At 38.9% G+C, this 13,912-nt stretch overlaps 1 protein-coding gene across 1 annotated transcript; it reads left to right on the top strand.

Annotated features, from left to right (window-relative positions):
- Nucleotides 1-1,644: 1,644 nt before the first annotated feature.
- LOC104154816 (acyl-coenzyme A synthetase ACSM4, mitochondrial-like) lies at nucleotides 1,645-10,330 on the top strand. The gene is made up of 13 exons (XM_009696936.1): nucleotides 1,645-1,842; nucleotides 2,704-2,914; nucleotides 3,333-3,540; nucleotides 3,922-4,065; nucleotides 4,818-4,974; nucleotides 5,612-5,691; nucleotides 6,472-6,595; nucleotides 7,102-7,182; nucleotides 7,283-7,384; nucleotides 7,751-7,878; nucleotides 8,571-8,670; nucleotides 9,283-9,402; nucleotides 10,244-10,330. The coding sequence occupies exons 1-13, from the start codon at nucleotides 1,645-1,647 to the stop codon at nucleotides 10,328-10,330; spliced, it is 1,740 nt and encodes a 579-aa protein (XP_009695238.1).
- Nucleotides 10,331-13,912: the final 3,582 nt, after the last annotated feature.

Raw genomic sequence — 13,912 nt, 5'->3', positions numbered from 1 at the left:
CTTAAGGACATAATAACACTTCATTTTATATCCATGTCCTATGATTCCTTCTCAGGCGCAAATGATATCCTATAGGATTATTTACAGCTGATTGGTATTTCTCTACCACAATCTCCATGTAGCGTGGAGGACAACATGAATTACTGTTGGTTTTGACAAAATAATCTGTTCTGGGTACAAAATCTGCATCCAGTTTGTTTATGCTGGCAGATATCATTAAAAAGATGAAGTTGTGCAAAGTCAAGGTATTTGAGTTCATTCGCCTGATAGGCAGATTAAATATTACTGTAAAAGCTCCTGCCAAGGAATAAGGAGATAATTCCACTGGTAAATAAGTTACTTTTTCTTGGGGAATAAAATTTGACCAAACTGAGATCCATGCATCAGAGATGTAAGGATAAGTAGTTATGGTTGAAGATACAGGAAAATAGGTAAATGAATACAAAGCGAACTTAAAAACCTGGGACAAAGGGCAAAATTTTGCAGCTTCACTCAGGCCACAGAAATTCCACATGGAAAAGAATTTAATCAGGAGTTTACTGATAATTTTCTTCCTAGTTTGTGGATAGCTTCATCCTTTGTAAGAACAGAAAAGAAAATTAACCTGTATTTCAACAGTCACTCACCTAACCTTGTATTGAGTTTAGTAACTTGTGTTTAGTGGTTGAAAAAGGAGAATCAATAGATGGACCCAGGTTTTAGAATCACCATAGGCCTCCGGGACTCCACGGACTCCTGCTCTGACTGTGGACTCTTCCAGACACAAGCCAGTTTTTTTTTTTTCCATGTTTGATAATATTCACGTGCACTTATGAGAAGCCTCTAAATAGCATCAAATTTTTTAGAGCTGAGCACAGTTCTGAAGCAATCTTCTAGACTGCTGAAAATAATAATAAAAACAGGAATATAAAAAGAGAGAAAAAAAAACAGTAGCAATGGAAAGGAAGAAAGTAATTGGACTTGAGAGCTTTTAGGATCATCATGGTGAGTACAGATGGAAGAGGGCATTTACAATGAGCAAATGTAAAGTGTCTAAATCAAATTTGTGGACCTATGTAAGGGATTACTGAAGTGAAGGTTCTTGGGATATATGTGGTGAATGGATATATCAGTCAGCAACTGTTCAAGATAAAGCAGGGAGAATCTTGATGGAAGTAGTCTGGAAACATCCTTCAGCTCCATGTGAAGGAAAAGGAATTGGAGAATCGGCTACTGAGTGCTTTGGTGTAAGAACCAGTAACCTTCTTATAATGCAAACAAGAACATATGATGTTGTGTTTGACTAAAGAGAGTTGTGGGTAATTAGCAGGCCCAAAGAACACATCAAGAATCTGTAAGGATCAACTGAGCTACAGTCAAGTTGCCAGATCAGTACAGTACATAAAGTCCTTAAAAAACTAATGGTAAAAAATATAAGAAAGCAGGATAGGGAACTTCACATTTAATTGAACTGTTAAAAACATCAGTTTGGCGGTGACTAGCCTAAGTGACTTCAATTAATAACTCATCAATTCATAACTGAATTGTCTCCAGATAATCTCAAGATTATTTTCTTTTTTTGTTGTTGTTTTTGCAGGATTCACAGCAACAATTCTGCTGATTTTCTTACATAGTCTACAGCATCTACGTACATCATCTTCTGCCATGAAGTTGTTTAAATTCCAGACTCTAAAATCCTTGTGGACTCTGAAGCCTCCTAATAGGACTTTCCATGCACACCCCAGGCTGCTTGCCTCCGATGTATATTCACAGTACGAGTCTGTCAGGCAGGGCAAACAGGAAATACCAAAGTACTTTAACTTTGCAAGTGATGTACTGGACAAATGGTCTGAGATTGAAAAGGTAGATGATCTTTTGTTGTGCAGATGAGATACTTTAATTTGAAATTTCATTTGAAATAAGTTGGCTTTTTTTCTTTATCAAAAAAAAATCAGTTGCCAAAACCAAGTTGCATTAGGAAATTATACAAAGTCTCGTTCTTTCTTGCTTTATTTTAAAAGTGTCTCTGACCCTTGGTGCTCTCTGTGTAGGTAGAAAGAGCAATGGTAAGTCCCTTTTGACTTTGATTTAACCTCCGAATGGCTGTGCTTATTCCTTCTGCATACTATAATATTAGATATTCACATCATAAAAATACAGGTAACATAACAATAACACTGCATGATATGGCAAATTCTCCTGCAAATGTTTAATTGCATTGCTCCAAAGTGGATTCTGCATTTGTCCAGATGCCCTGTAGTTAGAGACCACTTAACTCCCCTCTTCCTGAGTAATCAGAGTCCTGGCATACCGTGTTGTCCTGTTGTTCTATTTTGTCATGTGGTTGTGCTGCTCCTGTTTAGTAGTATTCCACAACTCCATCCAGAATATCAGGAGTATTATGTGAAGTATTTCATGTTATCTGTTATTTTGTAGGAGCATTAATGCTCAGTGTAAGGTTTAAACTGAGATAGAATCCAGACTAGGACTTGAGTCTGGAGACAGGCTGGTAATCATTTAAGGGTTCAAAAAAGGAGAATTTAGTGGGAATATCTGAGCTTGATCTATAGCAGATCTTGATCCATTAAGGACAACAGAAAAATAATAGCTTATATGCCCGTTGTGAAATACTCAGATCTTACATAATTTGCAGATATTTGTGTATTGTAATTTCATGGTCTTTCAGAAGAAAATGTTTCAGGTTTGAATCCCTGTGTTTGGTAGGCTGGAAAGAGACCATCAAACCCTGCCTTTTGGTGGATAAATGGAAAAGGAGACGAAGTGAAGTGGAGCTTTGAGGAGCTGGGGTTCCTGTCTCGGAAAGTGGCCAATGTGCTGACTACAGTATGTGGACTGCAGAAGGGGGACAGAATTGTAGTGATCCTGCCACGAGTCCCAGAATGGTGGCTGGTGAATGTGGCTTGCATGCGAGCAGGTCAGTGAGCATATCTGAGACTGGTAAAACTGGTTAATGCAAATTGGTTGAGAGGATCAAGAATTTATATGGTTTATAAAGGAAAAGTAATGTAATAATCTAGCGAGTGGCCTAGCTACCTATTACACAGGCAGTCCTGAAGGATTTGCACTAGGTGCCGTAGGACAGATGGCCTGTGCATCAGGCATGGAGATGACAGAAGGCAGGGAAGAGCCATGGAAGTCAGCAGACAGTTCCACATTTCATTCTTTACAGGAAACCACAAGCAGCTGCATTACTCCACTATAACTGTTTGGCTTGGGAATGCCAGGGCAAATTTATCTCGGAGGTCAGTTTGGGAATAGTTAATAGTTTAGATTCTTAGAAAAGAATCAGATATAAGAAATGCCATCTCAAACTAACTTTATTACTTTTCCAGGAATTGTCTTAATTCCAGGAATATCCCAATTATCTGCCAAAGACATATTATATCGACTCCAGGCATCAAAGGCCACATGCATCATTACCGATGACACACTAGCTCCTGCCGTGGACTCAGTGGCATCTGAGTGTCAGTTTCTGAAAACCAAACTAATCGTGTCCAAAAGCAGTAGGGAGGGATGGCTGAACTTTACTGACCTGTACAAGTGAGTATGAGTTAGTGACACTGCAGTCGTGATGCAGAAAGCAGACCTGTTCTCCACAAATGCTCATTTATAAGTATCCATTGACTACAAATACTCATCAAATGCCAACATTAATGTGTTAATCGTGACTGCTTGATTGCTGATCCACATCAGAGTTGTTTACTAACAGTGGTTTTGTTCTGGGAAGTTTCTATCCTGTTCTTCTTAAGGGGAAGTCTGTCTTTGAGGAAGTGTAGCTCCACATTATTTTAGTCTAATTTGATTAAAAGCTTCTGTGAAGCTTATTTGGGGTAGGAGTTCTGCAATATGCAATACTTCATTACATTGTGAAGCCTGTGTAAAGTAACTATTGAAGTCACGAATGCATTCTCTGTTTTAAAGAAACGAATCTGCTGACCATTCCTGCATCAAAACAAGGATGCAAGACTCAATGAGTATCTTCTTTACCAGTGGAACCACAGGTTCTCCAAAGATGACTGAACATTCCCAGGGCAGTCTTGGTTTCAGACCCCTTTTAAGTGAAAGGTATGAAAGGTTTTAGCCTCGTTGAACATGGGATAATTGAAGCTACATAGTAGAACTGATGAAAAATTACTGAATAAGAAATACCAATGTACAGCCCCCGTCCCTCTCCCTATGAAATTGGACTAGAAACACCAGTAGATTTCTAGGGGAGTAGGATCACCCCCAGTGTTGCCATTTCTCAATGAATATCTCTTACCTTTTCTTTAGAGTGGTTCAAAGGACAGCCATCAGCTGGGAATACTTCAGCGCAAAGAACCAAGAGAGACTGTGCTGTTTGGGCTGCAAAAAGCTTTGTGACATGTAGATGAGCAGAGGCAGATTTTATATTGGTTGCACAGATCACCCTGGTCCCTCAGCAGCCTTAGAACTGAAATACCTGGTGTCCAACACAGCATCCATGAATGCTGCTGCTTCAGCGCTATCTTCCTATCTAGTAGAAAGTCACTTTAATGAAATTTTTTCCCTTACTCTATCCTGTGTTATGACTAACATCATACATGTATGATATACGTGTGTGTGTGTATATGTATTTATGCAAACATATAGTTAGGTGCCCTTCTATCCTAGAATTAGCTCATAAAATAAACTTATTCAGAGTGCCCAGTGCCCATGTATCTTGTCAGAAATCTTGAGCTTCTTGGGGTTTTTTTTTGTTTTCTTTGCTTGTGGTTTGGGTTGTGGGGTTTTTTTAAGCAAAAATTTTTCATTATCTTTTCATTCATTTTTCGTTCATGTCTTTTTCGTTCTATCAGGTACTGGTTGGATTTGACTCCCTCAGACATCATATGGAGCACAGCAGACACAGGATGGATATTAGCTTCACTGGCATCTATTTTTGATCCCTGGGTTTTTGGATCATGCATCTTTATACATAAACTACCACGGATCGAATCAGCAGCCATCCTAAATGTAAAGAAAAACTCATGGAGATATGTTAATCTGCAGAAAGGGCACAAAAAAATGTTTCTTAACATCATCCATTGATTTCATGAGGGTTGTGTCCATAGTTGTGTTTCAGATGCTGTATCCATTGCATAAAGCTCCTATTTGCATTTTTAATGTACTCAGAAGGGGCCAAACGTGCGGTTCATTCATATGTTTTATCCATAGCTGGTGAGCACATGAATGAAAATCATCCAAAAGCAGCACTAATTACTTGCCTTTTGTTCTAGTGACTGTGGAAGTAATATCAGCTGGTATAAATGCAGACTGAAACTGAAGCGTTTCTCTGCCTACGCTGGTCAAGGTGAAAGTGAAAACCTCCCTATAATGTAGACAGTAATGGACTTATTCTGTCCATACTCTAAGCTGTGCAATCTGGGTGTCATGTACACATGTTAGCATGGGATTTTGTCTGTTCAAATATTCTGTGAATCTCTGTGTATTACACCAAGTGTAGGAGGGTTTCTACTCAACTGAGAGCGTATTGTGCTTTTACATAGAAAGGAGAACTACATTTGCCCCCTATATCACCTATTTACTGTACATCCACAAGGTAATTTTTTCTCTGAGCTTCATATGTCCATCTTGTTGTTTAACCCATTAGACTCTCTGCAGATTCCCCATTGACACACTGGTTGGTGCTCCAACATTGTTCCGCATGCTGGTGCAAAATGATCTCTCCAAGTACGTCAAGAAATTATTTACTAATGTTTAATTTACCCTAACTAAACTTTAGTGATCTCCCAGATCTAGCTACTTGACCCAAAATAGGGTAGTAATTTATTTAAAATATTCTTTGTGAAAAGACTGTCATACGAAATTTGAGTTTTGCTGAGTTTTATGATCAGAGAAACTTGATGTTTTCCCTCAGAATTCTGAGACTTTTACTGAACTTGTGAGCAAATCCCTGAGGGTATGAAACTGAGCACCTATGAAATTCTTTATCATAATTTTCAATTACCACATTAATTGTCCATGCTTTGGGAAGGACTGTCATCCTAGAAAGTCAATGTCAACATAACTGTGAGGGAGTGACTTGTGGCAGTTGTATATCATCCCCTGCTCCAGTTCTCACTGCCTGCCACAGTTCCTTCCTCTCCTCTTGCACTTTCTCACTTGGGCTGTTGCAGGGGGTCAGCAATTAGGGCCCTGGCTCAGCAAATTGCTCTGTGGTTAGTTATAGTCATGTCCTTAACTCCCAGCTGTCTTCAACAAAAATTTTACTTTATTTTTCATGTGTGTTTAACTTCGACTACTACTACTCATATGTATAGTGTTGAGCATAGACTGATATCCTTGCTGTATCCAGAGCCAAAGGATCAGGAATCCTCTGATTTCTCCAATTCATGGGACTAACTCTCCCAGTAAACAGCTCTCCAGTATTGTTTGTTTATAGTTGCATGCTCCTTGTCTTGCCCAATAGTTTTAAGTATTGCCTCTTTTGTTTTTTAACTCATTGTGAAGCTACAAATTCATGAAACTGAAGCACTGCATGAGTGGAGGGGAGCCACTCAACCCAGAAGTCATGGAGCAGTGGAAAAGCAAGACTGGGCTGGACATCCATGAAGTATATGGCCAGACTGAAACGGTAGAGTCAATATTCTATTAAGTCTTTGTAATTCCTTTTTCCTTTACGATGTTTTAAGGTTTGTTTTGAAATAATACAGCCTATTTCTTCCTTCACGTTTCTGAGAATGTTTCAGTAATCTCCTCCCCTGATAACTTCTGATAGAACACCCTTTCATGGCTCTCCTCTCAGAACCTGCAGAAACATGGATTGTTGGGAGGAGATATGCTCTAATATTTCCATAAATGTCCTTAAGCAAATTCCAAGTGACAAGCAAGAGAGCAGAGTTTGAATCTAAGGAAGAAGACTGGTGAGCAGAGGGCGTGAATTCTTTGCAGATAATGGAACAGGATTCTTTCAGGGAGTCTCTTGATTTTGCTTATCTGTACCATACAGTGCTGACAGAGAGAATCCTATGAATCTTAATTCCTTACTTTGGAATTATTCTAGAAAATACGTTTAATGAATTGAATGTGAATGTAGCAGTTTTCTATTGCCAAACTTTGTTTTGATGTTTATTTTTCCAGGGAATAATCTGCTCTGTTTTTAAAGGAAGGAAGATTAAACCAGGATCAATGGGGAAGGCAGCTCCCCTTTATGATGTTCAGGTTTGTTTGCTGCTCTTTAGATTCTTTCATAGGGTTTTTTTGTTTCATTGGTTTTGGTTTTTTCTCATTGGACTAAAATACATGTTGGTTTTCATTCTAGATCATAGACAAAAATGCTAATATTCTGCCTCCAGGACAACAGGGGGAAATTGCTGTCAGAAGCAAACCTATAAGACCACTCGGTTTATTCTCTGAATATGTAGTAAGGACTTTATTTTATTCCTCACCACCACTAATCTCCCCAAAATCTCTCCAATTGCATAGTGGTTCAAAAGGCTGAATATTTTTCACCAGTTTATTATTTATTACCAGAGTAATTTATTTGGATCGGTGGGTGTTAGAAAAGGGAAGAGAAGAATTTGCTCAAGATTCAGTTAAATCTCTTTTTAAGAATCAAAATGGTTTTTAAACCTATTTTATTGTCTTTTATAGCAATGTCAGTACAATTCTTGAACATCCTTGACTTGAAAAATTAAGTTCCAGTGCATTTAACATTATGTGTGTTATAGCATAATGTATAGCTAATGCATGCTCAAAATCTAAACTACTGTTTGTAAACCACTTTGAGGATAACCCTAAGAAAACCGCAGAAAGTGAACGTGGGGATTTTTATGTCACTGGAGACAGAGGGACTATGGATGAAGATGGATATTTTCGGTTTATTGGAAGAGACGATGATATCATCATTTCTTCAGGGTCAGTTTGCACGCTTCCTTTCTAAATCTGCCATTGTATAATCTTACTTTTACATGTTGTGTTCCTGGTGAGCTTTTGACATAATAGTCCTGTGATGAATGTATTGACCTCTTGACTTAGGAATACTTGCCTTTTTTACTCGCTTTTCATAGACCTGCAGTATCATCTTGGTGATGTCAGTGGCATCTCTGTATCCATTTCCCCGGCAACATCTCATCCGTTTCAACAAAGAGTGAAGACTTCCATTGACAGAGAAGGGATTTTAATCGAGTTTGTTTTTTCACTAAAATTGAAGGACATCTCTAACAGCTTCAAAGAGCATTGAAACATTTCATTTTTAAACATGTTGAAATGACACAATTTGATATTGTATGATATGATACCATAACATGACATGAGCTGGTACTGCGGACCCCAGCTATCGGTGGTATGGAGCTCCAGCTTAGGAACCACAAGGAAGCGGGAGCGATGGAGATGTATCCATAGCCCCAGCATTCCTTTACCACATGACCACCATGAAATGCTCCTAAGTTCTAACACAGCCAGCTTTCCCATGCTGCCTAAAGTTTCTATAGTTGGTTGTTAGTTTTGTTTGGTTTGGTTTTTTTCTTCAATATGACAATTAAAAAACATTTGGTACTGGTTTTCCAGCTCATAAAACCAAATCCTATGATTTTTGTTTCCTTACCTAGATATCGCATTGGGCCATTTGAAGTAGAGAGTGCCCTGATAGAGCACCCAGCAGTAGCAGAAACAGCTGTTGTCAGCAGCCCAGATCCCCTCAGAGGAGAGGTAAGGATGCTGAACAGTGATGGGGGAAGCAATATGTTTAAAAATATAACTATATAAAGCAGTTCCTACTTTACTGAAAAATGTACAGCTCTAAGGCAGTCATGTCATCATGGGTTATCCTACTTGGGACGACAAGTAAAATCCCTTCCCATTTACATGCCTTTGCTCTCCGTAGTTTCTGTTCATCCCAAGGAGGTCTTCTCTATGGAGAACATTACAGTAGTGTTTACTTTCCCCTTGTTGTTAAACTCTTGTCTATACACTGAAATTGTCTTCCCAGCTGTCTTGGTGTAGCCAAAGTTATACTATTAACTGCCATAGCATTAGACTTGGGCTACATGTATGGAGAAAGCACAGTCCTGTGCTGGGATGATATGGGCCTACTGTCCTCAGTGTGAACTTCAGAGAGAAACAAAATGTCCCTCAGCTTCAGGGAGAGCTCTGCACATACACATGCAGAAGCTGGGCACAACCATTTCTCATAAGGTACTGGTTTCTCTGTTCCTCCGTTTTGCATGTCATGACTCCGAGCAGTACTGCTCACTGGTAACCTGTACATCAGCTCTTAAAAACAGATGGTGTCAGATTGCTTTTGATAACCTTGCCTTACAGGTCGTGAAAGCATTCGTAGTCTTGTCCCCAACCTTTTCATCCAGTGACCTGGAGACCTTAACCTGTGACTTGCAGGAGCATGTCAAGAAAACTACTGCTCCATATAAATACCCTAGAAAGGTAAATGTTTTTGACGAGAAACTTTAAACCAGGGCACCCTTCCATAAATCTTAGAAGAATTACTGTTTGGATTTTCATGATTCACCTGAAAGAGACAGTGGTAAAGATTCAGCTAGAGCGCTGGCTCCAGAAAATCTTTCCTAAATAACATTAGTTTACATTGTTTTTCATGCATTTGAGTAAAGTGTTTGTTTAAACGTCTCAAAAATTTCGAGGCTTTGTATGATGTCCTAGTTAGATCTGCATGTTCTAAGTCAGGCTTACAATCATAATTCTCCATTTTGTATTTAATCCTCAACCAAGCAATCTCTGGTGACTTTAGGGTAGTACCTGACTGAATCTGAGTAAGTTGTTATCTACTGGTGCTCACACTTAATAGAGGAAAGCCCAAGAGGATACACTCGGTGTTTCTCAGTAATCCAAGCGCTACAGGAAAAGAACTACTAGCAGTGCCTTAGCTCACTTATGCAGAACTGGTAGGAACTAAGGACCGTTAAAGACTTTGTGCCAATAACATCCCTTTTTTCTTCTTTTTGTCATTCATCTCTGACCTCTGATACCATTTAGGTATTTGTCCTTCTGTTACAGTACTCATGTTACAGTACTCAGTTTGGTTAACTGGTAGGCAGCTATACAGATGTTTGGCTGTCTAGGCAGCCAAAGAAATTGTTTTGCAAGTGGCACAATGTGCTGTCTTGATTTGGCTTGGACTTGATCCTTTAAGGCAAGTAGTTCTTACTGATGGGAGTCCTCTTAGTTTTCCACATGTGCTGAGAGCCAGTCATTGAAAACCAGCTCTCTAGAACATGCTACATTGTTTTCTGTCTTTTTTTTTATTTAGGTGGAATTTGTCCAAGAGCTGCCAAAGACAGTCACTGGGAAGATCAGGAGGAACGAATTAAGAAACAAAGAGTGGGGACGGATATAGCATTGTTTGGAACTTAATGGAACTTCTTTTATTCCACTAACACTATATAAATTTCTCTGATATAATTGACTTCCTTCTGATCCTATGCCTGAGGATCAAAAACTAAGATAACACCAAGATGTGATGTTTGCACCTGCTTGCAAAGCTTCTAATGTCAGTGCCACCGTTTCAGTTCCTGAAGCACCACTGGGAAAGGGAAAAAACCATACAACTCCGTTCTAGTCCTGAATGTCCAAAGGTTCACCAGAATTTGGCTGGTCACCCATCTCTTTTAGAGAGCATCCAAGATCAGTGAAGAGATATTGCTGACATCGATTGTCTAGTTCCAAGCCAGAAAAGGCAGGCATGGATTTGAGTGGGTCAAATGCTCTGTCCTTAAATGCAGCATGTTTAAACTGAATGCAGCCCTCCTATCATTTACTGAAGTTAGAAAGACTCCTCTTTATTGATACCACCATATGACCTTCATAAACCTTTCTTGTTTAATGCATGTGTTGATGACAAGCTATGCCAGCTTCTCCCATGCTTTATCCACAAATACTCTCTCATACAGAAGTAGCTTCGTTGCTCACCCTCTGTTCTGATCTTTGCACACAATAGACAAAACTCCTGTACCACTTCTGATGGTATTTAAAATGAAGTTTGCTGTTGGGCAGGTGAACCAACCAGAGCATGGTTCTTTGCCAGAGTAGACACTTGCTACAGGACCAGTCTATTTCTGCAGCCACTTAGATGTGAAACCAGTGAAGAAAATCCCTTGATCTGTTTTGGATGATCACATCTCTGTTTAACATTTAGCTCTTAGCTTTATGAAACAGCATGTACTGTAGTGTACACACCCTTACTTCTTACAGTTGCACATGCAATAGTGGGCCAAACTTTAAGACTATATCAGTTCTTAGCAGTTCATCCTCAGGTTTTTTTAATTTTATGTACTCAAAAATGATTTCATTTTCTGGCATGAATTTTCATTATTTGACAAAAACATTGCCAGCCTTGGAGTCCTCTTCTGTTCATTAAATAAGAAGAAATTGCTGGAGAACAATAGCATCTTTAGGCAGGAAAGAATGTCTTTTACAGCTGCGTCTCACTGCCTGGAGTCTCCACTGCAGCTGTAAAGTGAGATTTGGAGAATTCTAATTTTGAGAAAGTAAAATATTATATTGCTTGAGAGCAAACACATTTTTTATTTCTGTACTAGTACTTCTGTCCTAGCTAGTATAGACAATTTCTGTACTAGCAACTGCTGAAATGAAAGCAACTGTCAATAAATACGTTTACTTCATTCTTTTTTGGCAGTAGTTTCATTTTTTTAATGTTTCTTAGTATTTCATAGACATTTCAGAACGTGTTTCACTATTTCACTCCTAAGGTTTCTAGGAGCATTAGATTACATGATTATAAAATGAATCATTAGTTTCTTGAATGCACTTGTTTGGACATGTCAGTTGTCGCTGCCTCAAGCTCTTTTCTATAACCAGTTCAGTTTCCTTTAAAAGTCACATATTCCTGGGCCTTCCAGGGACTCTACATCTTCTAGATCTTTCTGCTTCGTTTCAAATAAACTAGTGTTTGAAAACAACAAAAAGTCCTCAAAAGGTGTAATGATAAACAAGTATACAAACTGGAATTCAGAGCTCCTGGAAACTATCCTTGTCTCTGCAGTTAGTTGTTTGGGCAGTTAAACTCCAGTAATGCCTGAGGATTAGGAGGCTGATTTCTGCCCTTCCCCCCCTCCCCAATTTAAGGGCCTAAAATCAAGCTACTAAAATCAGAGTTGGGCAAGTTCAGAGCCTTAAAAAAAAGGTCTGAACAACGACACTGAAGACAAGAGTTTTACCACTGATTTCAGTGGGGTCATGGCTCTTGACTCTCTAAATTCTAGTGTGGCTTATTAGAATAATTTGCTCCAGGCTTCAGTGCTAGAACTGTCACCTATGGTAATCCCTTGCTTAGCTGACCTTAGAAACTGGGTTTCTGTTGTTCTCTAGTACCCAGTTTTTTGCATGAATGGGCTGGGATCAAAGTCAAGCAGACTGCCAAGTTATTCCTGCCACGTGCTGTTGCTGTAGTCTGTGAAGTGCTCTGCTCCATGCTGCAGCAACCTCTTATCATTGATACTCAGTACACTTTTCTGCCTCCTGTTCAAGGTCAATGGTTTGTTTATATCTCATCCTCTGCCCAGAATCAGAGAATTGCCAATATATGTCCCCTGATCCATGCAGAACGATTTCAGAGATACAGGCTTGCAGCTACAAGCAGTTGAAGGCAAAATACATCTCTCTAGCACATGGCTTTCTTTTGGAATCACAAAGTTTGAAACTTGACTGGGTTGTATCATTCTAGCTGAAAAATATAATTTTCAATAGACTAGCCTTTCCCTTTGAGATCTCCTCTCCATCCCTCTTACAGCCCAGCTTCAGTTTTATGTTATTCTCAGAGACAACAGAAAAGGTAATACCTGCATCAGAAGAGGTATTCTGTATCAAATATATTTTGATGCAGTATTTCCTGAGAGTTTTGCTTCTCATACATTCCCTATGAAGGGAATGACTTTGGTACGTATGGTCTCTGTAGGGATTACAGAAGTGCAATATTATGAGGAGGCTGCAAAACAACTTCACCCAGATGTTAATGCTGCCAGTGCCTCTGCACGTTTTGCCTAATGTCTGCAAAGACAATGCTGTTCTCCATTGTATCAGGCTGACAAGGAAACAGAAATGGATCATAACGAGGAAGTTGCGTTCTTGAGACTCTCTGGTCTTCAGCCTCATGCTTCGGAAGATAATTGGCCTTTTCTTTTGGTGTTTTATATGTGTTTAGAACGGGCAATACAGCTCTTCTGAGGACAGCAAACAAGGAAAATAACTGATTATAGTTCTTTTAGAAGACTTGTTTCTTTCTTTCGAAGTTTTATAAAGTAGAGAAAAATGTTCAGTTTCAGCTGGGGTCAGGGAACATGTTTCTTCTTCAATATTTTCCCCTTAGTGGACATACAGTTTTTTTCTAGGTTTGGGATAGTGGCAGCACAAGTCCTGAAAATGCATTGCTACAGATGGACTAGCAATTTTATGCAGCAAGATTCAAAATCCACATTTTTGGTGGTACAATGAGAACCATTTGTCAGTGTCCCCTTCTTTTGAAGGTATGTCTCTTGTCTTCCAACTACTAGCCAGGAGTGGAATTCCCAATGCAAGGTTGGGAGTATTTGGCATGTTTTTAAACTGTGAGGCATGTTATTATGCATAGTATAAGACTAATAACTTGCACAAACAACGTGAATTTATACTGAAGACTAGTTTGAAATAGTAAAAACTGTTTTGTAGTAGGTATGAACAAAAGACCCCATCTTTTGCTTTAAGAACCCCTCCGAGGTAAATGAAATGAGAATTGAGATTATATTCAGTATGTGAGAAATAATACTTTCATATATGATGCTATCATACATCATAAGAAACTAATAAGTTGTAGAAATGCATAGTATGTGCCTAATGTTGCATGTATACATATATACTCTGTGTGTGTATATATATTATGTGTATCTATTTTGGCACATAAAATTGCTCTGCTTGTATTAGTAAG

This window comes from Cariama cristata, unplaced genomic scaffold (assembly GCF_000690535.1).
Source record: "Cariama cristata isolate BGI_N322 unplaced genomic scaffold, ASM69053v1 scaffold12740, whole genome shotgun sequence".
Taxonomy (NCBI): domain Eukaryota; kingdom Metazoa; phylum Chordata; class Aves; order Cariamiformes; family Cariamidae; genus Cariama; species Cariama cristata.
The sequence above is the reverse complement of the archived record's forward strand: the minus strand, read 5'-3'. Positions and strand labels throughout refer to the sequence as shown.

Excerpts from the sequence above, each read along its gene's own strand:
- LOC104154816 (XM_009696936.1), top strand. The coding sequence starts at position 1,645 with ATGAAGTTGTTTAAATTCCAGACTCTAAAATCCTTGTGGACTCTGAAG. Across the intron at positions 4,066-4,817 it reads AGACCCCTTTTAAGTGAAAG|GTACTGGTTGGATTTGACTC; the intron begins GTATGAAAGGTT and ends TCGTTCTATCAG. Across the intron at positions 5,692-6,471 it reads GTGCAAAATGATCTCTCCAA|CTACAAATTCATGAAACTGA; the intron begins GTACGTCAAGAA and ends CTCATTGTGAAG.